General features: G+C 40.4%; 1 protein-coding gene across 1 annotated transcript in view; it reads right to left on the bottom strand.

Annotated features, from left to right (window-relative positions):
- Positions 1-23,100, bottom strand: part of FBN1 (fibrillin 1) — a 235,761-nt gene that overhangs the window by 42,760 nt on the left and 169,901 nt on the right. The window contains exons 33-44 of the mRNA XM_043555476.1: positions 18,008-18,130; positions 17,742-17,864; positions 16,468-16,593; positions 14,089-14,211; positions 12,191-12,313; positions 11,727-11,891; positions 9,093-9,161; positions 8,871-8,996; positions 7,553-7,675; positions 6,742-6,900; positions 3,698-3,769; positions 127-252 (exon numbers count right to left, since the gene is read on the bottom strand). Of these exons, the coding sequence (XP_043411411.1) occupies positions 127-252; positions 3,698-3,769; positions 6,742-6,900; positions 7,553-7,675; positions 8,871-8,996; positions 9,093-9,161; positions 11,727-11,891; positions 12,191-12,313; positions 14,089-14,211; positions 16,468-16,593; positions 17,742-17,864; positions 18,008-18,130 (1,458 nt within the window). The remainder of the gene's footprint in view (positions 1-126; positions 253-3,697; positions 3,770-6,741; positions 6,901-7,552; positions 7,676-8,870; positions 8,997-9,092; positions 9,162-11,726; positions 11,892-12,190; positions 12,314-14,088; positions 14,212-16,467; positions 16,594-17,741; positions 17,865-18,007; positions 18,131-23,100) is intronic.

Here is a 23,100-nt window from a genome sequence, read left to right as displayed (position 1 = left end):
CCCTACACTATTGCTAGAGCTTGATGGATTGCTGAAATTCCAATGTTGTGAAATTGGCCAAGTGTGTGTGCATAAGTAGCTTGTCAGTTGGCTCATTCCTGGATATGATATAGTGACATCGCTTACCTTCACAAACCAACAACTTGTCATTATAGAAAAAGCCCACTGGACATTCACATCTGAAGCTGCCAACCATGTTGATACACACTCCGTTTTCACAGACCCCTGGGATCTCCCGGCATTCATCAATATCTGAAAACAGAGCAGCCACACATGAGTGACAGCACGGCACTGAGAGTCGGCAGCTTCTAACTCCATGTTCTACATAAGGTACACAATGAAAAAAGAGAAAGTGCATGGGTGTGTGGGTGTGTGGGTGTGTTGGTGGGTATGTGTGTGTTGGGGTAGTGACAGTGGAAAGGGGGGACATCAGTTGATATCAAATTGAAATAACTAAACTGCTTTCAGACACTCATGTGTCTATCTGGATTTAGTATCTTTTTGGTTTTGTTCTGAAACAAACCAGGTAGGCGCCATCTTGGTATCCCCTGGGCACTATGCACTGGGTGAACAGAATAAAGTGACAGCTGAGAATAAACGGCCACTCTACCCAAAGTGTGTGGTGGTGTTTGGCCAGAATGGGAAAGGAGAGCTGGTGAAGAACAGAGGAGCTTATGGTCACAGCCAGCTCTGATCTTTCAGATTCCCCTTCAACATCCCCTTCCTCTTTCACATGGTTTTGAAAAGGAGGTACATTAGGTCTGGGGCTGTGAGCTAGGCCCATGCTGACTGTGGGGGCCAGCACTGAGAAGGGCTATAGCCACAGACTGTGGTTTCCTAAGGCCAGGGGCTGGGGCTGGCTACAACTCCACTGTGTTACCAGCCCCTACCAAGCTGTCTGATCAATGTTAAGCACCAATTAAAATTTGGTAAATTAAGAACCAGTATCTGGAAGTTGGGACCGGTGAGCATTAAAACAGGATCCAAGCAGGAGTGACAGCAGAGCCACAACACAGGCTGTGAGAGCAGGGCTGGCCAGCTGGTGAGGTGGCCTTGTGGGCAGGTCTCACCTCCTCACCAGCCTGGTGGTCCAATCTCTTTCTGACCTGCTCTCAACTCCCAACCATTCAGTGTCTTCTAGGATAATAACAGTAAGAGTGTTAGTAGTGTCTCACTTGCTATGTACCTGGCATATTTCTCAACATTCAACCTGGATTTACTCACTGAATCATTACAGCCACTCTACGAGATGGTCTCCAGGTACTGTGACAACTGTCACTATGCAGATGATGGAACTGAGGCCAAACCAGCAGAAGGAACTTGCCAAAGACCACAAAGCTAATAAGAGGCAGAGTCAGGATTTGACACGAGGAATCCGCTAACAGGCTATCCTACCTCCCTCGGGCTTTTGCACGTCACAGTCAACAATCTTCACAAAACCACAATCAAATTACTTGTTATCCTGGAGGGCCCTTCTGCCACTGCTTGGTGGAATTTCACAAAGTGCTTCAGAAGCTGGGAAGGGATGTAAAGCTTTGGTCTTTCCAACCCACTAGGTTTGTGTTACTTCGCCGTTGACACACTTCCGTTTACATACGATAGTCAGGAGCCTCTGCAAGGACTCTGCCTAAGTCGTAAGAAGGGCCACAGTTGTGGAGCTTACAAGAGACACCGCGATTTCAGAATAATCATACTCTAAAGCCAACCTGCTTTGAAGAAGTTTGACAGACCACAGGTTTATTTTAGATCCTTTTCTAAAGGGTTTGATTTTGTTCAAAGGAAAAATAATCTCTTTAATGGAAAAAAACAACTTAGAGTATATTGCTATTTTGAATGCAGGTGATTATGTTTTTGGATTTTTCACATATTTGCCATTCACGTTCTTAAAAGGCTATGCAAAGTAACATCACAACTGTGAATGATCAGCAAACAAAAAGATAATTCAGATGACATTCTTTTATTATTTAAAATTTGAGACATTATGTTCACGTTCATTTATTTTAAATATAAGTGATGTATTATCAAGTTTAACAATAATAGACTGGGTCAAATTTCTAGCCATTGTTAGGCATAAAATAGCAAAAGGATATATTAAAAATTGTATTTTCTTTTCCTGTCTGGATTTCATTTGAACTTCAACTTGGAGAAGTTTATATTTTAAGACAAGATTAATAAACTTGCTATAGTTTTAACCCCATACGAATGGGTTCTATATGCCAACAATCTTAAGACCTTTCAGAAGGAGAGTATAAAGCTCAAATAAAACAAAGTTTCTCAGTCATCTAAATATTTTGTCATGGTGGAATTTGGTAACATTAAGTATATTGCTAACTATCACATTTCCAGCTTTCAAGAGCTCGAGGCAAAGCAAGCTGTGAGTCAGGACTGGATTTGGGTCCCAGCTCTGTTATTAATTAGCTAGGTGACCTCGGCCGAGTCCCTTCCCCTCTCTGGGCCCCTGTCCCCTCAACTGTAAAGCAGTGTGTTTGAACTGGATGATGTCTGAGATGTCTCCAGCTCAACTAGTAGACGACGTTGGTGCTGTTTCCAGTCTTTTGCCTGCTGCCAACCTCGGAGGGCAGGCCTTGCTGGGGGACATGCCTGGTCTGTCCGTGGAGAGTCATTATTATTAAAGACCACTTATCTTTGGATCGGAGATTCTAGGGAGATGAAAAGATCTGTTTTGGGAAGGGGAAAAACAAAGCAGCGAGGGCCAGGTGTTTCATGCCAATGTCATTTAGCAGTTTTTCTTTCCAAACCATGAAGTTTCTTTGGACGTTGACTAGACTGTTGAGCCATATGGATTTGGCACTAAGAGAACCAGGCTGATTGCTGGACCAGACCCTTGTTTTCTTAAACAAGGTCATTGGAAAGGCTGATGTGGATTTCAGTTTACTTATGAGGAAGAAGGTGGAACAAAGCGAGTGGTGATGTTTGCTACTAGACACAACTGCTCGGACTTAAGACGGGCATCTGAGGATGCATATAAATCACACTGGGGAAAAACTCTGAGAATGCAATAGCTTTCCATCTATTTTTATGTTATTTTCTTTTAAACCACAAAGGCATTGCCTCCATTGGCCGAATGCTGTGCAAGACTTCGGAATCTTGCACAAGCATCTTGAGCACTGCAGTGGTCTCTGCTCTAGTTACCAGATGGGGCCTCTGAGAGGAGTGGCCTCTTTTTTTTTTTTTTTATTGCACATCTGAAATTCCCAAAGCAGATAACCTGAGGAGAATCCATGTGAGATAAAACGGATCCCCTAAAGTGCTTTATGTGTACAACCCACACATAAAGATTGGTATGAAAAGTCATATTAAACTCATGTCATAGTCAGAAGGAAAGATTGGGAATTATAGTCAAAGCAAACGTCAACTGGCCCTACTCCCAGAATCTCTCCCTTTGTTGATGCCTAGGGTTGGTTTAACTAAGCTTGATTGTAATTTTGTGAAAAGCTTTCCAGTCCCCTTAATCATGAGCAACGAATGCTGCCGCCAATTAGGTGGAGCGACACGGGGTGTTTGCGGTTTGTTTCAAAGTAAGAATCAGTGTTTCAATAAAACTAAATGGCATTGTTTCACTAGTTTTTCCTTCTAAGAAAAAAAAAAAACAACCTGAGAAAAATAAGGGTGTGTATTCCTGTTTTCAAACACAAAGGCAAACACAGAAAATTCCAACAATGGCATCATAACTCACCAACAGGTAAGCCGGTATAAATGTCAATGACGAAGCCTGGCCTTTGACTTCCACAGAGTGTAGCAAATTCATCTGCAGTAATTCATTAAACAAAGATGGGGTAAGAGGAGTGAGAATAGGGGTCAGCAAAGAGCAATGACTGGGCCGAAAGAAATTACTTTGGAAACATCTTGCAAAATATTTATCTGTATTTTGAGGAATTTAAAATAAAAAATAAATCTGAGAATCCCCACAGATGTTGTAACCTTGTCCTTAAGGCAAATGCTGAATGAAAAGCGACCTCATGTTGACGTAATACTGAGGAAGAACCAGAGGTCTCCACATCACAGCCCACGCATTTGTATGAGCTTGCCTGTAGGAATTTGGGTTTCTAGAAGGATGTTGTTCAGCTCTGAACCCAGGGACTGGCAAGAGGGCCTCTTTCCACTCACATGAAGGGATCTGGGATTTTAGGAATGCTTACAAAAATCATTTCCTCAGTAGATTGGGGGTAGACTGTAGCAAATCTAGCCAAGTTCTTGACATCAGGTCTATTAATGACTAATTCAGTTCAAACAACCAACTTAGGTCATTACTTCAGTTTTTGGAGCTGGATTTCGTTTGGTGCAGCTATTTCCTTCTTTCTCTCTCCCTCCTCCGACCTTCTATCTTTCTCTTGCTCGTCTGAATTCATCAAAGTTGATAAGAGAGGATGAACTAAATGTCATCTGCAGTCCTTCTAACTCAGAGGTTCTGTAATTCCAGATCATGACTGTAACTGATATAGCATGGTATCAATTTAAGCTCAAGGTGGTCATTGCCTTATTGGTCAAACCCACTAAAAAGTATAAAACGTCTCTGAAAGTAGTTTGGTCAAAATGTAGCATGTTCTTCTTCTACTGCTTTATTTCCTTCATATGTGACTGTCTACTTTTAACAAATATAATGCCAGCTGACACTGGCCATCCAGACATATTTCAGGAACTTCTAAAATGTGTGCAGATTACATACCTAAATGAAAAGCCATGACTAGATTTGGCCAAGATTCAACATGAATAAGAAATCTTGCATTTTAGATAAAAAATATGCACGTTCTTAACTCTGATACTTTTGAAAGTAATGAAAGTCTTTAGTAAGGGTTTCCAAAACAGTCTCTAGGGGAACACACAATGATCCATCAAGATAAAAAAGAAACTACTAAGATTTTCATTTCTTTTCACAAAATATAATTAAAAAATTAATTTTGTATATATTTTCTAATAGAACAGTTCATGAAAATAACAAATGCAAAAATAAATGCATTTTTCAATCTAGTTGAAAAATATATGTAGAGATATATACACATATACTTTTACATGGAAACGCACACATCAAATAGGTGTAACCCCCCTGCTTTTTAACTGATAGGTATGTATGATCAAAAGATTTGAAGACCATTGGTGAAGATCAGGGGTTAGCAATTTCTTTCTTAACGGACTAAAGAGTAAATATTTTAGGTTTTGTAGGCTGTGCAGTCTCTATTAAAACTACTCAACTATCCTATGAAAGCAGCCACAGGAAATATGTAATCAAATTTGTGTGGTTGTGGGGGCGCCTGGGTGGCTGAGTCAGTTTAGCGGCCGACTTCGGCTCAGGTCACGATCTCGCGGTCCATGAGTTCGAACCCCACATCAGGCTCTGTGCTGACAGCTTGGAGCCTGGAGCCTGTTTTAGATTCTGTGTCTCCCTCTCTCTGACCCTCCCCTGTTCATGCTCTGTCTCTCTCTGTCTCAAAAATAAATAAACGTTAAAAAAATAAAAAAAAAATTTGTGTGGCTGTGTTCTAATATGATTTTATTTATAGACACGAAAATTTGAAGTTCATATACTTTTTGGGACATAACATATTATTCTTTTGATATTCCCCAACCTTTTAAAACATGTAAAAACCATTCTCAGCTTTGGGCCACACAAAAATTAGTGTGGGCTAGATTTGGCCCAGGGGCTGTACCTGGCCAACCCCTGGTCGAGAGACGTCTTGCAGACTGTGGATAACTCATAGGTAATTCTAAGTGATGATTAATACATTATTTCTAGAGTAAACAATGGAGGAACTGGTATATTTTACTAAAAAAAAGAATATTCTGTTTCACATGTAATCAGATAGAACCAGACAAGAGATTTAGTATCTTACAGATCACTGTGGGGAACAGAGTAGGTACCACAGAATACTATCAATAACTGCATCACAGTTTATTTAACTCTAAATAAGAACATTAGTAAATGATGTCATCATTTACTGTATAAGAACCACACACCACTTCACTTCATTTACTCCAAGGACATGGGTTAGACTTTTTTGTTTTTAAACAAATAACATTACATAGATTTTTCTCTATGAGGATATAAGAAAAAATTTCTCTCCAATCTCAGTACCATGAAGAGTTGCACTTTCCTGTAGTGTTTAGTTTGCTTTATAGTCATTGAGACTCTTAGACTTGATTATCTCCCCCTTTTTATATGAGCTGCTAGAAAGTTTGGAGCCAAACTTATTGCTCATCTTTGGCAAGTGTGTAGAAATTCCCAGCTTGGATTTTTGCGTATTAGCCTCGCTCCTTACTCCAAGTTTCTTACCCTTGTTTGCCATTTGCCTTAGGCCTTCTTATTTTACATTCAAATCTTTGTGGGCTGCCTTAAATTCTTTTTGGAACAAGATCAGTTATAAATAAGTAAGAATAATAGGAATATGGTTCACCTATTTGTCATATCGCTTCGCCTAACGTTTCTAGTCTTTCAGTTACGTGGTGAACTCCATAACGATAACAGTGTTTCTGTTTCTCCCCTCTATGCTGAGTCTGTAAGTCTGGCGAGTGAACTAGTGTACAAATTAGACAGTGTGTTCTGTGACTCAATTTTCAGCTGGAAGGACCAGAATCAACTGTGAACTTACACAGTTGCCTCTGTGAGCTAATTTTTTGCTTAGGAAGATAAACGACGGACTTTTTTCTTGCCTGGCTGAGACTCATTTCTCTCAACAATCCATGGGTAACTTATCAACCTATGTTTTTGGTAATGGTGCAACTCACCTGTGCTTGGGATGGGACACTGTTCACAGGGCTTATTCCAGGCCCGGCCAATGTTGTAGGAACAACAGCACATCTTCTTGGTCATATTGAACAAAAGTTCTCCGTCGCAGGTCTGGTTGTCAGCGTAATAGTTTCTGTAGCACAAACTTCTTCTCATATCTAGAGGGAAGGGGATGGTGATACCATGGGGAAAGCACACCGGATGTCTAAGGGGATACTCAAGGAGTATGTTTCTTTTGGATTTTATTGTAACTTGACTTGGATGAGAGCAGGAACAGCCTGCTCTTACCCAATTTTCTATCCACATCTGCCGCTATAAGAAAGGGGACTTTGAGAAATGTATTCCCTGGGATTTGGGGCCACAGAACTAAGTCATTATGGAGCCGCAGCATTAATAAACTTTACACGACTCTCCACCCAGACTCTTAGTAACAATTCTCCACTGCTATTTGGCAGTAATTTTCTCATTTCCGACTCATGATGTTTTAATACTGTAAGTCAGTGCTGTAAATATAATTGTATAAAGATACACCCAAAGTCAAACAAAAGAAGTACTATTAAACCGTTGTTTGGGATTTTCCAACATTACATTTTAAAGAAAACTCCCAACCACCCACACAAGGTGGGGAAAAAAGGCCAAGCTTATGGTTTACAAGGGAGGAGGCTCTCACAAAGACAGTGGAAGGGTGGCAGGCAGCACTCGGTCTGATGAGTAACATAACACTAAGGACCAAGTGCTGGGCTTACAAGCTCTTTTTCTCTTCACAGATGAAGATCGGACATGCAAGATTAAGAAAAAACTTGAACTTACCCATGCAATTATTCCCCCCATTCACTTGCATGTAGTCTGGAGGGCAAATACAGGTGTAGTTGCCAACGGTGTTGTAACACGTCCCCGGACCACAGATTCCGGGAGTCTCACATTCATTCACATCTGTAATCCAGACACAAAGTGGTATACGAATATGAAAGCTTCACTCTTTGGAATGGCCTGATACTCAGTGTCAACATAAATGTCGACAATGGAGGAGAAAATCCACAGGGCACTTTGAAATCTGGATAACAAAAATAGATGTTTAATTCATCGGTGCCCTTTGCCTATGCTAATGTGTATGTTTTCAGGAAAGGAAGTGCCAGAAAAAAAGGTTTTGCCTTCTGATAGGAGTTCCTAATAGATGAGTCCATAACATCCTGAAAGGCATGCAGAGATGGAGATGTGGAGAAATCCTTCAGAAAGACCGCTAATATGTCATATGTTCACAAAATCTGTGGAAGAATATAATAGACCCTGAAGCCATTCAACAACCACTTTCATGAATTTGCATTGGTAAGGTAGAATGGAAGTAGGTGTTTAACACCTCTATCCCCATTTTCAAACACAGAGGTTGACTCTAATCTTTGTTGATTCCAGGGGTCTTAGAGCTGTGTTATATACACTGTGATACTCAATTAATACACAGTGAGGTCATCCTTTATCGAAGTCACCTCATAAGTCTTTTGGAGAGCCAGAGGCATATTTCTCCTCCAGGATACAGGGAAGTATCTTCCTAACTAGTCATGTGACTCCCTCATATAGATGAAAACCATCTTTCCCACCACAGTCTATGGCCCAAGTGCTTTGAAAGCCAGAAGCGGTCAATATTCTCCATCTTTCCAATAACACAGGATGAACAGGAATTATCACTTACATCATTAGACCAAAGAGGCTGCCTTTTTAAGAGAAGCTCATTTTGGTTCATTAGTACAGATAAGTGGTAAAGACCAGGAAGAAGAGGAACTCAGTGCTTCCCAGAATACAGAGGTCCTTGAAATGAGACCTGAGCTACTCTAATATAAATGGCTTTTCTCAAGAGCCCAGAAAACTGCAGGCATAAGTGAGACAATGGCCTAAGATAATAAAACTCCACTTTTCTCAGAAGAAGAGGAATATTTGGGGCGTATCAGAAATGATATCCCATCAGTAACATTCATGCAAGCTGCCACAAGTATGGCACATTTACCTGGCTAGGTTCATGTTTAGACCATTGCGCTGTATAGCTAAATTCTTAGTTTTACTGGTGACTGTATACTGGCTTTTGAGGTCAGTTCTCAATAGCTGAAAGAACTCATCCTCCTAAAGGACCATTTACCGTCACACACTCGGGTATCTTCGTTCAGGTAGTAACCGGTTGGACAGCGGCACTGGAAACTGCCGAAGGTGTTGATACATTTCCCGCCTTGGCACAGTCCTGGGAGCTCCTGGCACTCATCAATGTCTGTCAAAATGAAAACAACAGCATTTCTTCAGCACTGTAAATAAACCCAAGGAAGTTCAAAATGCGCATACTTTAAGATCAAGGATACAGAATTACCTTCCAGGATGACAGTGATAGGGTTGGGCCGAAAACCTTCTCCTCCAGGACAAAGAATTTTGTACTCAGCTATTGAAACAAAAAAATCAAATGGAGTTCTTTTGAATCTAAAATTTCTAGAAATCGTATCCTCAAGAGAAATACTGACATAGCCAACTGAAAATATTCATTTTCAGGAATCCTTAGCAGTTACCCCACCCATCTTAAGCAAGTTAACAACTGTGTGTATGCGTGTTATTTTCAAATGGCTTTTACTAAGGGTGCCAGAAAGATGGAAGGCCACTGTCCTCAGTCTTTGGACCCACCACCTACCCTCCTGGCCTCATGTTCCTGTGAACATGTTTTATTCACGTTCATCACTAGTAGTGATGAAGTAGTAGTTATTGTCATCACTACTTCTTTGTAAAGATTTTCTTCCCCTTTTTATTTTCTAACAAACTCCTCCATTTTTACATTTTGTTCAGCCTTACTTCCTGGGAATTACTGCCTCCCTTAATAATGTTAATCAGCCTGTCTCCAAAACTCTTTCCAAATAGAACCTTAGGGAAAGCTGTTCTTTCCTGGTTCCCATCCCACTTTTGTCTTTAATGCCTAGAGATCTTTCTTGCCCCTCTATTTTACTGAGTGCAATACTGATTCCCTTGGTTTCCCAAACCAACTTTCTACATTGTCCTTTGATTTTATCCATTAATTCTGTCATTCAAGTATTTCACTCAAGAACATTTATTTCAGTGCCATGCGCCAGCAGTGTGATACTTACAGGCACATGCGAGTAAGAATGAACCTAACTGGGGCCTCTGAGTGGATCAGTCAGTTAAGCATCTGACTCTTGATTTCAGCTCAGGTCGCAATCTCATGGTTGTGAGACAGAGCCCCACATCAGGCTCACTGCGGAGTATGGAGCCTGCTTGGGATTCTCTCTCTCTTTGCCCCTCCCACGCACACGCGTGTGTGCGCGTGCGTGTGCTCTTTCTCTCAATAAATAAATAAACTTAAAAAAAAATGAACCTAATCTGCTGTGTCATCCTGGTGAGCTTTGATAAAAATTGGCTCTTTCATAATCATCCTAATCTTTCCAAATCTGATAATCCCTCTCCTGGCTTTCTGAAATGCTATGTGTATATGCCTAAATGTACACATGTATATATTTCAGTTCCAGGTCTGATCCAGTTTGGGGTAGTGTGGACCTATTGCTTTACTAATAATTTTTTTTTAAGTTGTTTGTTTGTTTATGAGTACAAGAAAGAGAATTCCAAGCAGGCTCCATGCTCCATGTGGAGCCTGACACAGGGTTGGATCTCAGTAAACCTGTGAGACCATGATCTGAGCCAAAGCCAAGAGTTTGCCACTTAACCAGCTGAGCCACCCAGGAACTCTGCTTTGCTAATCATTATTAATCAATAGAGCTGACTCCCCTACTTAAACACCTTGGTTTGCTTCTTTCAACGTCAATGAAATTAACTACCTCCCTCTTTCATTTTTCTCTTTCCTCCTCTTCCTCTAATCATACACTCTTTTTAAGTCTCCTTTTTCAGGTCACACCCTGCCTTCAAGGCCCAGGGAAAAAACGCACAAGGTCATCACCACCTCTGCCATTTCAGAACTGACTTCCCTTTCTGAAGAGAAGAAAGAAGGTGCCTGCTAAGCCTTCATCCCTGTGCTGAGTGCTTGACATGAATGACTTCTTTTAATTCTATGAGGCATTATATGAATGAGGAAGTTCAAGTCTTGCTAAGTAATTTGCCCAAAGATACATCAGTGCCAAGTGATATAGAGTCCTAACTGGAGCGAGGAGTGCTCTTTCTCCTGCTCATGGCACTGTTTCTGTTCTTTCTTCCCTTATTGAGACCTACACTCAATTACAGCTTTTATGTTTGGGTCACACTTTGCTAGCTGTACACTTCTGGAGGGCAGAATCTAGTCTAATTCATCTTTGCACACTCAGAGTACACACTCTAGGTACCCAACAAATAATTTTAGAAAAAGTGAATAAATGAGCCTTCCGCAGAGAAAGAATCAGTACCTATCCCAATATACACTGTTAGCAGCAGCATCAACCTTTGCCTAAGAAGCCACATCTGACTGAATCCTCATATAGGACCCACTTAGAAAAATGTGAAGCCTTTTCTATTTTTAGGAGACTTATTTATGTCCTTAAAATCACATTCTAAAGCTTTCTTTCAAGTAATACCATAAGAATAGAAATAACCTTCCCTTTCGGATTTACTTAACTAATCACTTTTCTTTTACCAGGGACCAAGGGTCTAACCTATCCTAGAGCTTTTGATAACTAGCCCACACATCTATCGATGTGTTCCTGGAAGGTAAGCAATATTATGTAAGTAACCTAGCCTGTAAAAATCTTCTTTAAAATAGCGCTATGTACTTTTCACTCACATAGAAATGAAATGTCACCTGCCTGCCCTTTTAGTACAAGCCAACTGGGGACTCTTCTGACACCCAAATTGGGAATGGGGTCCCTCAATAGGGCTGAGAGGTTTGATCTCCTTTCCCTGACTAAAGACTAGAGACTGGAGGCAGCTGCCTCTTTCTGTAGCTTCTGTCCTGTGGATCTAGAAAGGAGAACCGGCCTGAGCAGGAATAATAATAATAAACAGGAGGATGTACACTTACATGTGTTCACAGGAGGGCACAGCTCACAAGGAGTACCCCAGGCTTTACCCAGAGAACAGCAGCAGGAAGCCTTGGAGACACCAACTCCAATTTCATTGCTACAGGCTGTATCTCCATTGTCTCCTCGAGGTCGAACATCCAGATAGCAATTTCCAGAGCGGGTATCTATTTACCATGTATAAACAAAAGAGTGTCAAGAATATTCTCTCTATGGGAGGGCTGGATATTGAAATCCATTTCAGAAACTGTTTAAACACTACAATTTACTTTTACCACGAAACTAAGAAGTGCCCAAACACATATACTGGGAATTTACCTACAGAATAAAAAATAACTGAAAGTATAAATCAGATTTAGGCAATGTTTAAATTTTTATGGTATTACTTTTTTAAAAATTGAGAATGGAATGTTCAATGCTGCTTTCAAAGTAAAAGTATACTCTCTAAAAAGTTTTAAGATCTTACCAACACAGCCAACTCGAGTTGGATTCAGCTCAAAGTCGGGTGGACAGTCACAGGTATAGCTGCCTGGAGTGTTGACACAGTTCCCACTGATACACGTGGTTGGATCCAGACACTCATTAACGTCTAAAACCACACAGCAAGGGGCACAATTATCAGCCAATGTGGGGCAGACGTCACCATACAACGGTAGCAGTGGATCTGGGGCTCCCAACAAGAATTTTAAGAGTTACTAGTTACATTACGCCTAGAAATACGGTCTTCCACTTCTGAAATAAAAACCCCTCAGGAAGGAAATATGTCATAGTCTTTGGTCTTTTTCCCCTGGAACACATTTAGCATTCAAATTTGTCATCAGGAGAAAATATAACTTTGGAACTAGGAAAAATATTCCAGTCAAGGTAACTGAAAGGAAAACACTACTGTGACCTCGGTCAACCAAAAATTCAGACACAGGTTTTAAGAAAATATATTTAATATGTGCGGCTTGTTATTTCATCAAATTAGAGCAAGATGTCCCAGGGAACCCTTAGGAGCAGGCAACTTCTGCTGTTTCCCCAACCGGGCACGCTCGCCTCGGTGCAGCTGAGTACAAGGCAGACACACGCACAAGGCTTAGTGTGCTTCCTCAAGCCTGCTAAGAGTCACTCTCCCATCATTGATGCTGTGTGGAATATTTCCCTTTCAGTTTCTATTCCAAAAATATGTACAGACTTCCGGATTTAAGATGTGGGTTTTGGCAAATTCCACCTCGTGTAATCCTTTTGTCTGTTTTGAACACTGATGAAATACTTAAGAACAGACAAGCTGACTCAGAGAGAAGAGAACGGGAAATGAGGATACCTTTCTCCTTGGGTTTCCCTCCCAGCCTGCTGTGGACCTGGTAACCTTCCTGTAGGTTCCACTGCAGAAAATTCATTTGCTCAGATTGCATGTGAACTTGGAGGGACAGGGAAGACTAATAGAAATGAGGTCAGACAGAATGATGCTGATGGTAAGCTGGGGCACTGAGGAAGGCATATGGGCCCTGGAGAGGCAACTTCCTGAGGCATGCTAGAGGCCTGGCTTGGTGTCATGAGTTCCCATCAAAACAAAACAAAACAAACACAACAAAAAAAACAAAACAAAAAAGACAGAAGAATGCCTTTGGGAGGAATACCCTGGTCTAGATTTATTTCAGGGAGGTGGTCATGGTGGTGGTGGTGGTGGTCATAAACTGGAGAGCAACTGAATCACAGCTTGTTTAGGTAACTGGAAAAAAAAATTTTCCCCTGAAATCCTGGGCCTATCCAGAATGGAACATGTTTCCTCAATATCCTTGAATAGACCAGTGGCCCAGGAAAGAGAATGCAGATGTCTTGCAAAGTCTTAACTCAGTGCCAAAGGGAACCAAGTGACGGTCCACAGAGGGCCTATAGCGTTTCTAATTTTTTTTTCCTATGTTCCCTGAGAGTCCCCTGCTCTATAAGAAAATGATCTACACACTAGAAATTGGTGGCTGTGCTCTCTGTATCACATTCTCTGGTGACCACGGACAGGCCACGATGGGAAGGAGTGGGTGTTACAATGGAGAAGTGCCAGGAGAAGACTCATGATCCCAGTGCACGGCCTTCAAAAGGAACCTTTCTGAAAATGTGCCTAAGGAGAAAAGGAATGGCTGGGAGACCTTTCAGCCAGAGCACCCCTAGAACATTCTTCTATAGCTATGAACTTGACTGTGAGGCTATAAACTCTGTTCCTTCGATCGTCTGCCACTCTTTCCTCTGCATCCTTACATGTACCCCGTTCCAGGAAATTAATTCTGTGACTCTGTGAATATTCTTGTGAGGTCCCAGTGATACCCCAAGAGCCAGGTCCTCAGGACACCTGGGAGCAGATTTCGATGGGAATGGATGTCTTACCTGTGCAATTCCCACCACTTCTGTCCAGTTCATAGCCTATCTCGCACTCACAGCGGAACAAGCCGGGAAGGTTGTGGCAAGTTCCAAAAACACAGATGTTCGGAAGGGAGCACTCGTCGATATCTTGGGAAGGGATACAAAGGGGGAGAAATTATTATTATTATTATTATTATTATTATTATTATTATTATTTTGCTAAAGGAAATGCCCAGTGTCATTAGGCACCTCATGTTATCAAGAAAATGAAGACTGCTGGGGTGTCTGGGAGGCTAAGCATCTAACTCTTGGTCTCAGCTCGGGTCATGATCTCAAGGTTTGTGAGTTCAATCCCCGCATTGGGCTCTGCACTGATGGTGTAGAGCCTGCCTTGGATTCTGTCTCTCCCCCTCTCTGACCCCTCACCTGCTTGTGCTCTCTTTCTTTCTCTCAAAATAAATAAATAAAAAAAAAAGAAAATGAAGACCACCTAACATCAATCCACATGCTTCTCCTAAAGCCTGTTAGATGATTTGCCAAGTGTAGTGAAGCCTCTTACGTGAGAGCTCACTTTTTTCAGCCTCCATTACATGCCAAGCAGTAGGCTAAGCATTTCATGTATATAATTTCTGGTCTTTCACATAGATCCATGTCATTTTTGTGAAGTAAAAGTCAAAAAGGCTACCTTAGACCAAATTCTTTTGTTGTTCTTATCTATACAGTAATTGTTTTTTATCATGGGTTATAAAATTTTACAGACCACAAAGGCTTTGTGGTAACTTTTGTAATCAGTTTTATAATCTTCTGTACCCTAGTGCTATGTTGTGTGCTTGCTATTGTTGATGGAGATCCAAAACTGCAGACACTTCTTCCAGGCCTTGGTCCCCGCCTCACATTAATGTTCTGCGTGTGTAATTGACACACAGGCACATTATCAGCCTTGAGACTGGCTTTAAATAGCTATAACCACTCTGCAGGCAATGATTTATATTAAGAACAAACAAACAAACACAACCTTCCCTTATAGCATGAAAAGAAGCAAAACTTTGTGCCTATTTAGGTTACCAGAAGTGGCACAGTACCTGTTTTCCTTGGATGTTCAGAGTAACAAAAGTAAACAACGTATTAGGCACATGGTCAAGAGCATAATCTGGTTTCTTGCTTCAGAAGAATTTTATATCAAACTCTGCATATTTAATATAAACTGTATAAAGAACACCTAATGGCTCCATAACAAAGAAAAGTATTTACATAGAACTGTATGAGGGAATTAGTATACACGCCATAACTAAAGACTGATTTTGAGTTAATGTCCAATTACCAAGCAACAATTATTAGTTATGACATTAATCAGGGTCTTGTTTAAACTTCTACTGTCAATGGTTATCATTTGTTTATTTCTACTGAAATCTTTTTAGTTCATGGTAGACACTAATTCTTGTCAGTGAGGGATAATGCACTTAGAGTTGACAAGTGTGGGGAAAGAGAAGAACCTTGTGTTTCCTAGTGGGTGCCAGCCTTAGCCAACAGGCTCCCAGGATTCTTCTTGTCTGACCAACACTTCTCAGAAAGACAGAGACTTGCACTGGGAGACAGCATGACATATAACATTATCCCTTACTGAATGGATTTGCAAAGGATTGTTCCATATTCACATGTATTAGATATTTAGAGACCATGTGAGACAAACCCAGTACATTATTCTACATATGGAGGAGATTATCTGCTCTATTATTTTAAAGCTTTTATTTCTAGAAACCAAACCATAGAAGAGATTAAAAACATATTTAAAGAGAATCCTTCAAGAGGACATTATCAGGGCACTTGGAGCTCTTTCCCCCAGCCATGGGGATAAACAAGTTGCACTGAGTTAACCACACCTTGTTAGTGTCTCTCTCCTATGGCCAATGGGTATACTCGTGTAGACCATCTGGCCACGGTTGGCTGTGCAGCTTGTGGTCAGAAAGTTGAGATTTTCTCTGTACAAAGAGAAATCATCCAGCTGGAGACCTAATACCTCCACAAACTGAATTGACCAGCTTAGATGTGAAGCCAAAACACACCTCAGTTAAAAAAAAAAATCAGGAATGTTTTTTTTTTTTTTAATTGTTTTTTTTTTTTCCTCAACGTTTATTTTTATTTTTGGGACAGAGAGAGACAGAGCATGAACGGGGGAGGGGCAGAGAGAGAGGGAGACACAGAATCGGAAACAGGCTCCAGGCTCTGAGCCATCAGCCCAGAGCCCGACGTGGGGCTCGAACTCACGGACCGCGAGATCGTGACCTGGCTGAAGTCGGACGCTTGACCGACTGCGCCACCCAGGCGCCCCCAAAATCAGGAATGTTTAAATAACCTCATCTTGTCAGGCTTTACAAGGGCCCCGGCAGCTTCCCCATCAGTTACCTTCACAGGCTTTCCCATCAGCACTGGGCACAAAGCCCATGTCACATTCACAGCGGTATCCTCCTGGGGCATTTAGGCACTGGCCATTGCCACACAGATTCAGATTCTCAGAGCACTCATCAAGATCTACAGCCAGAAAGAAACACAAGTTACTCTTCCTTAGTCAGGAGGTTCCTAGTTCCTCACATCTGACATTTTTTATCATTATCAACTTCCTGAGTATTGCAGTGTTTCATCAAATTTCTATGTGATACATTGAAACTCATTCTTTTTTCTCCTTTGAATGTTAGTATTGAATAGTCCATGAATATGGGGTTCAGATTCAGAATCCTGAATGCTAAATTGCCCCTAGTGATGTAAAGTGAATAATAAGTCAAATGAATCATTCAAATTAAGGCTTTTTCAAGCAGGGTCACCCACATGAGGACACATCCATGACAGGAAATAACATGCCATGATTTGTGCCTATTTCTTAGGTTTCAGACTCAGCTCAGATGGGCAGCAAAACACCTGGAACAGCAACTACAAAGGAAGCCAAACGTTCCTGTCTGCTTAATTTTGACTCAGTTTTGCTAATAACCACAGGCATTAAATATCAAGTACATGGACCATGTATGTCTGATATGTGAAATTTTGAATATTTTCTAAGAAGTAATGGAAGGTTTATGATGACAAAATTTCACTGAATTAGACATAAACAATTTCAAATATGCTAAAAATTTTCAATGAGTTGGAAAAATTCCAGGCAAATCACTGACTGGGCCTTAGTTTCTTTTATGTTTAAGTGATGTCCTGTGAGCAGAATGTTCAGGATATATTAATGCTTTCAAGTCCTATGAAATGGATCTCAGTATCTTATTGAGATCTAGAACATCTGCATCCCTTCATACATAGCTTCGTACAGCAAGCTCACTCAGGTTTGGTATAGGAACGAAGCCCACAGTGAGAAATAGGCACAAAAATATAAAGGCTAAGGATTATAAAAAAAAGCATAATTTTTTTAAAAAAAGTAATGACATCATTGCATACAATGATACCCATCAACTATATAACTGTATATATGTATGTATTTTTAGTAGCTTCTGAAGTCTCCCTAATGGACCTGGCTCCAAATTTCCATTCCACAGGCATGTAGTTTCACATAACTAATCTTTTCTATTAGAAGTTGTCTATAACTGACCCAAACTTCAGGAGAAAACCTGATGGTCTGAAAGCTGTGAAACACCTGGCTTCTCTGATTTCCATTTCCGCAGTTGTTCCCCACACAAGCCTACCTGTACAAGTGAAGCCATCGCCCGTGTATCCTTCTTTACAAAGGCAGCGGTAAGAGCCCATGGTATTCTTGCAGTCTGCATGTTGGCTGCACATGTGGGTTCCATTGGAGCATTCATCCAGATCTTATGGAAAAAAGTCACATCGTTACGAACAGAAAGCATGACCTTTAAAGTCAATAGTATACAAATTTTTTACAGAATAAATATTTTCATGTTTATAGTCCAGGCAGCTCATGAGAAGCAACTGCTGCTGTTTTCCAACCCACCAGTGCACTTAATGCCATCTCCGATCCACCCGGGGCTGCAGCTACATTTGAAGCTTCCTGCCGTGTTGGTACATACAGCATGTCTGTCGCAGTTGTGTGCTCCAATTTCACATTCATTGATGTCTGGAAAAATAACCAGTGGTTTAAAAAAAAAGTAGCACAAATGCCTTCTTGGTCTTTTAAATAACTCAGCAATGGCAACTAGCAACTTCAACAAGTGAGTCACTTTCACACAGTTGACTCACTTTCACACTTTCCACAGTATTATATAGATTGGTTTAGCATCATTGGTTTAACATAGATTGGTTTCACACTTTCCACAGCATTATATAGATTGGTTTAGCACTTTCAACTTCAACAGTTGACTCACTTTCACACTTTCCACAGTATTATATAGATTGGTTTAGCATCCACATATATAACTGCATATATTGGACAGCTTTAAATTCCAATTTATAAAGAAAGAACAATATGATGCTACTTGCTATTATTAATTCTAAGTATCTTCCATTATTTTAATGTGTCCAGTCATCGCAAAACAAAATGAACCTCTTTCAAGTTGAAGACTTTAAAAAGTGGTTTGCCTAACATTCTATGGTATCAACACTCATGGTCACATGTTTCTATTCCCGATATTTTTATTAAATCAACTATAAAGTAACGGTGCCCATTGTTTTCATATCTCGTACAAAGGAATACAATGTTGTTGGCATACTAGAAAACTTTTTCACTCAAATACTATGTATTAAATATATTTTATTCTCAAATGGAATTACTGTATTATTTAATTATGCTTTATTTCTATATAAGTTTTACTTCAGGTATTGCTAATTCAAGCATTAGCAGAGAATTTTCCTTAAGGCAGTGAGTAAACCATCTTTCCTCTCGCTTCTTAGAGTTCTAGCAGGTTGGAGACCCAAGCCTTCTTGTATATTTCATGTAAAATTCAAATCAGTCCAATGCAGATTTTTCTGTAAAAGGAGTACCAGATTAAGGTCATATTACTGTTAAAAAGAGACAACAGGATTAAAATGGAGTCACTTGTGCTAAGCCCCATATCAGCAAACCGTGGCTTAATAACTAACTTAATTGCAGCCTCTCCCAGGAATGAAACCTTTAACCAGTCAACCTGGAGTTACCTGGTTAGCACTAATGAGGTAATCTACCTGATAGAACTCTTTCTGTCCCCATAGAAAGGTGACCTTGCCTGAAACCATCTGCTCCTTCCTTGTTTCTATCTCCCTTTACACCCCAAAAAAAGTCTTCCATTTTGTACAGCTCCTTGGGGCTCCTTTGTATTTGCTAGATGAGATGCTGCTGAATGAGTAAATTGTGGAATAAAGCCAATAAGACCTTTAAATTTTATTCAGTTGCACTTCTTTTTTTAACATGACTAAAAGACTCCAAATTCTTGAAAGTTCTCCATTCTCCAAAATTCCATTTCCAAATTTAGCCAAGACGGATTCTATAATATAAAAGTGCTATAAAATGTAAAGTGAAATGTTATTTTTCTGTGATATTGTGCTTTATAAGAAATAAACCTTGGTCTTTATCCCTGTTTCTGGCACAGAGCTCCTAAAACTCTTGGAATTACCTAATGATGAGAGCACAAAGGTGTATTTTGTTACATTTATGAGGTAAATTTTGGACTTCACCTAAGCATGGAGTTTGTTGCCAGGAGAATCAACCATGTGATTAGAGGGTTAGAACTTCCAGTTTCACCCCTGACCCCCGTGGGAGAGAGGCTGGGGTTGAATCAATGGCCAATGACCAACAATTTGATCAATCATGCCTATGTAACAAAGCCTCCAATAAAACCCAAAAAGATGGGTTCAGATGCCTATGTAATGAAGCCTCCAATAAAACCCCAAAAGCTTCCGGATTGGTGAATATGTGGAGATTCAAGGAGAATGGCTTGCTCAGAGAGGGCCTCAAAGTTCCACACCTCTGCCCCCTACCTAGCTCTATGCATCCCTCCTCTCTGGCTGTTCCTGAGTTATATTCTTTTATATACTGGTGATCTAGCAAGTAAGCGGAGTTCTGTGATGGGATAGAGGGGTGTTGGGAGCCTTTAATTTGTAGGACTAATAGCCAGTAGTTCAAAAGCATAGGTAACAAGCTGGACATGTGATTGGCATGTGAAATGAGGACAGTCTTGTGTAACTGAGCCCTTAAACTGTGGCATCTTGCACTATTTCCAGGTAGATATTGTCAGAACTGAGTTGAATTTTAAGACACCCTATTGGTGATCAGAATTGAAATTGGTACCAGTATCCTTACTCCCCAAACTAAATCCATTATGAAGGACAGGTACTTAACCTTATAACAACTTTTTCGTTAACTAAGAATAAGAATTCCTAAGTAGGGATACTACGACTCTATATGGAAACCAACATCTAACTTAGGTCAAGAGGGATAGTCTTGGCATGTGAAATGTTACAAGAATTTTCAGTGATCATTTGAAAAGGGGCATGAAAAAGAAACCGGGCAAGCAACTTGTGTTTACCCTTTGTTTACTTAAGAAGCCCAATTAAATGATTTGAAAGTGTTTGGAAACATGCTGTTTGCCAAATGTTCCCTCTGAAGCCCTGAAATGATCCTGAGATCTTTGGCTTCTTCATAACTTCTAGAGCAAACACAAAATAAAATAGTGACATTTTTCCTACAAAAATATTTTGTGATATCACTAATGATCATAAAATGAAAACATGCCTGGAAGAAAGTTCTGACAATTAGAATGTATTGTATGGGTGAATTTTAATGTAACCTTGGCAGCCACATGAACCTATCGAGTTATTAAAGCGGGTCAAGGCAGGCACATACCAGGGAGCTTTAGACTTGTGACTGGAAGCTTTAACCAACTGAATAATTGAGCAAGGCACATTCCAAGGAAATGAGGAAGAAGGCCAGCCCAGCGATAATAGTGGTAAGTTTGCACGAGAATTCAAGAAAGTAAGCCTGACCTAAGGGCTCCCAAATGGGACCATTAACACTTCTTTCTTCCTCAGGTAAAAATCACTTCCCTCAGCGTTAATGACCTTTTGCAGAGTCCTGTCTTCATTTCCCTTCTTTGTCATAATCTCTTTTGAGTTAGGTAGAAACAATGAGTTTCAATTGCCTAAGTATAGAAGCTTCTAAATGTTATAAAATTAAGGAATTTTCCAAGTAGAAAGAACTCAGAATTTGACTTTCCGAATTCTCAGTTTCTCAGAGGAGGTGCAGTTGGTCCCCAAGAACATGGGGACTTTCAAGGGCCCCCAGGTCAGTAAATGGTATAGCCAGAACCACGTAGAACTTATTTTCCCTGTCTCCTGCTTGGCACTCTTTTGCCTGGACCACAGCAGTATAATCGAGCTGATTTATTTGGTTACATAAGGACTTTATTCTAAGTCCCACTTCATGGAGTTTTCAAAATCTTGGTGAGTATTAACAGACTTCCAGAAATTTTCACAAATATTTTCTACTTAGTATAATTTTCAGAGATGATCATAGCTTGTAAATCTAGTAATTCTCTAATCTTTTTCTAATTACCAAATTCCAACTTTCTAATTACCAAAGGTTTTCATATGGATTTTTTGCTTTCTCTATTTAATCTTGCAATTCAGAAAGTTACCATTTCTTTTAAAAGGAGTCTCCCACCCTTTTTAAATCATTAATATATGCTAATATAAATTTCTTTTTCCTTTAAATGTTTATTTATTTTTGAGAGATAGAAAATGCAAGCAGGGGAGGGGTAGAGACAGAAGGAGATACAGAATCCCGAGCAGGCTCCATGCTGTTAGTGCAGAGCCTGACATGGGGCTCACAATCCCACGAAACCATGAGATCATGACCTGAACTGAAATCAAGAGTCAGATGCTTAACCAACTGAGCCACCCATATGCTACTGTAAATTTCTAATTCGAGAAAATGCATGCAGTTTTACTGCAATGTATTCAAGGTGAAAAGAAATTCTATTTGTAAGAAGCCATGTATTATAGGCTTTAGGATACTAGGAGAAATGATAACTCAGGAGCCAATATTCAATTCTTCATTTTGTGAATATTTGTTTAAGTCATTATCTCAACGACTTACTCTTAGCAAGTAACAAGTGAATTAGAAAGAGTTGGTCAGGGGCTCTGGTTCAGTCAGTTAAGCATCTGACTCTTGACTTTGGCTCAGGTTATGATCTCACGGTTTGTGAGTTCAAGCCCTGGGCCGGGCTCTGTGCTGACAGCAAGGAGCCTACTTGGGATTCTCTCTCTCTCTCTCTCTCTCTCTCTCTCTCTCTCTCTCTCCCTCTCTCTACACTCACCTTCCCCCTCCCCCACTCACACATGCATGCTCTTGCGCTCTCTCTCAAATTAAATAAATAAACTTAAAAAAAAAGAAAAAGTTGGTCATAAAGTGTAAAGGCATCCTTGAGTAAAATGTCTTTGCATGTGTATGTATGTGCACATGTACTATTGCCAGCTATTATTTATTAATTATTCCCATGGCAGACTTGTGCCTAAGACTATACCTCATTATAAAAGCAAACAGAAGAAGAAACTGACCCATAAGGAAAACAAACAAACAAAATGCTGTATTCAAACATCTACTCTTCAATAATGGTAAGGAAACATAGCACATGCTTGCCAAGAACGTCTCTTTCTGTACAAATGTTCTCTTTCCCCCACAAGTTTGCTCCAGACAGAAAATTCCTTTTTTAAGATTAAGAATAAGCACAAGCCAAGAAAAGCAAGGAAATGCAAATTTAGGGCTGACACTGCAATGTCCTTAACCCCACCAAAGTTCCCTCACAAAGACTCAAAGGTTCTACTTGCATGGCTGTCTTGATAGGCAAGGGTGTGGTCTAAGCAGACCCCATGCACAGGTTCTGGGTGTGTTCCACTGACATTAGAGTAAGGGCTTTCTGCTCTCCTCTACTCTGGCCTCCTCTGACAGTCTTACAAGGAGACACTGTATCACCCACACACACACCTGCCCTCTTGCCTTCTGGCCATCACTCACAGTGGAGCTGGCACACCCTGAGATCTCCTTGGCTGGGCACTGGGGAAGAGGACATTGGAATAAATGGAGAGGCCAAACATGAAGGCTACTTGGATTTCTCT

The sequence above is a fragment of the Prionailurus bengalensis genome, chromosome B3, assembly GCF_016509475.1.
Source record: "Prionailurus bengalensis isolate Pbe53 chromosome B3, Fcat_Pben_1.1_paternal_pri, whole genome shotgun sequence".
In the NCBI taxonomy this organism is placed as follows: domain Eukaryota; kingdom Metazoa; phylum Chordata; class Mammalia; order Carnivora; family Felidae; genus Prionailurus; species Prionailurus bengalensis.
Note: the sequence above shows the minus strand (reverse complement) of the source record. Positions and strands in the feature narration are given on the sequence as shown.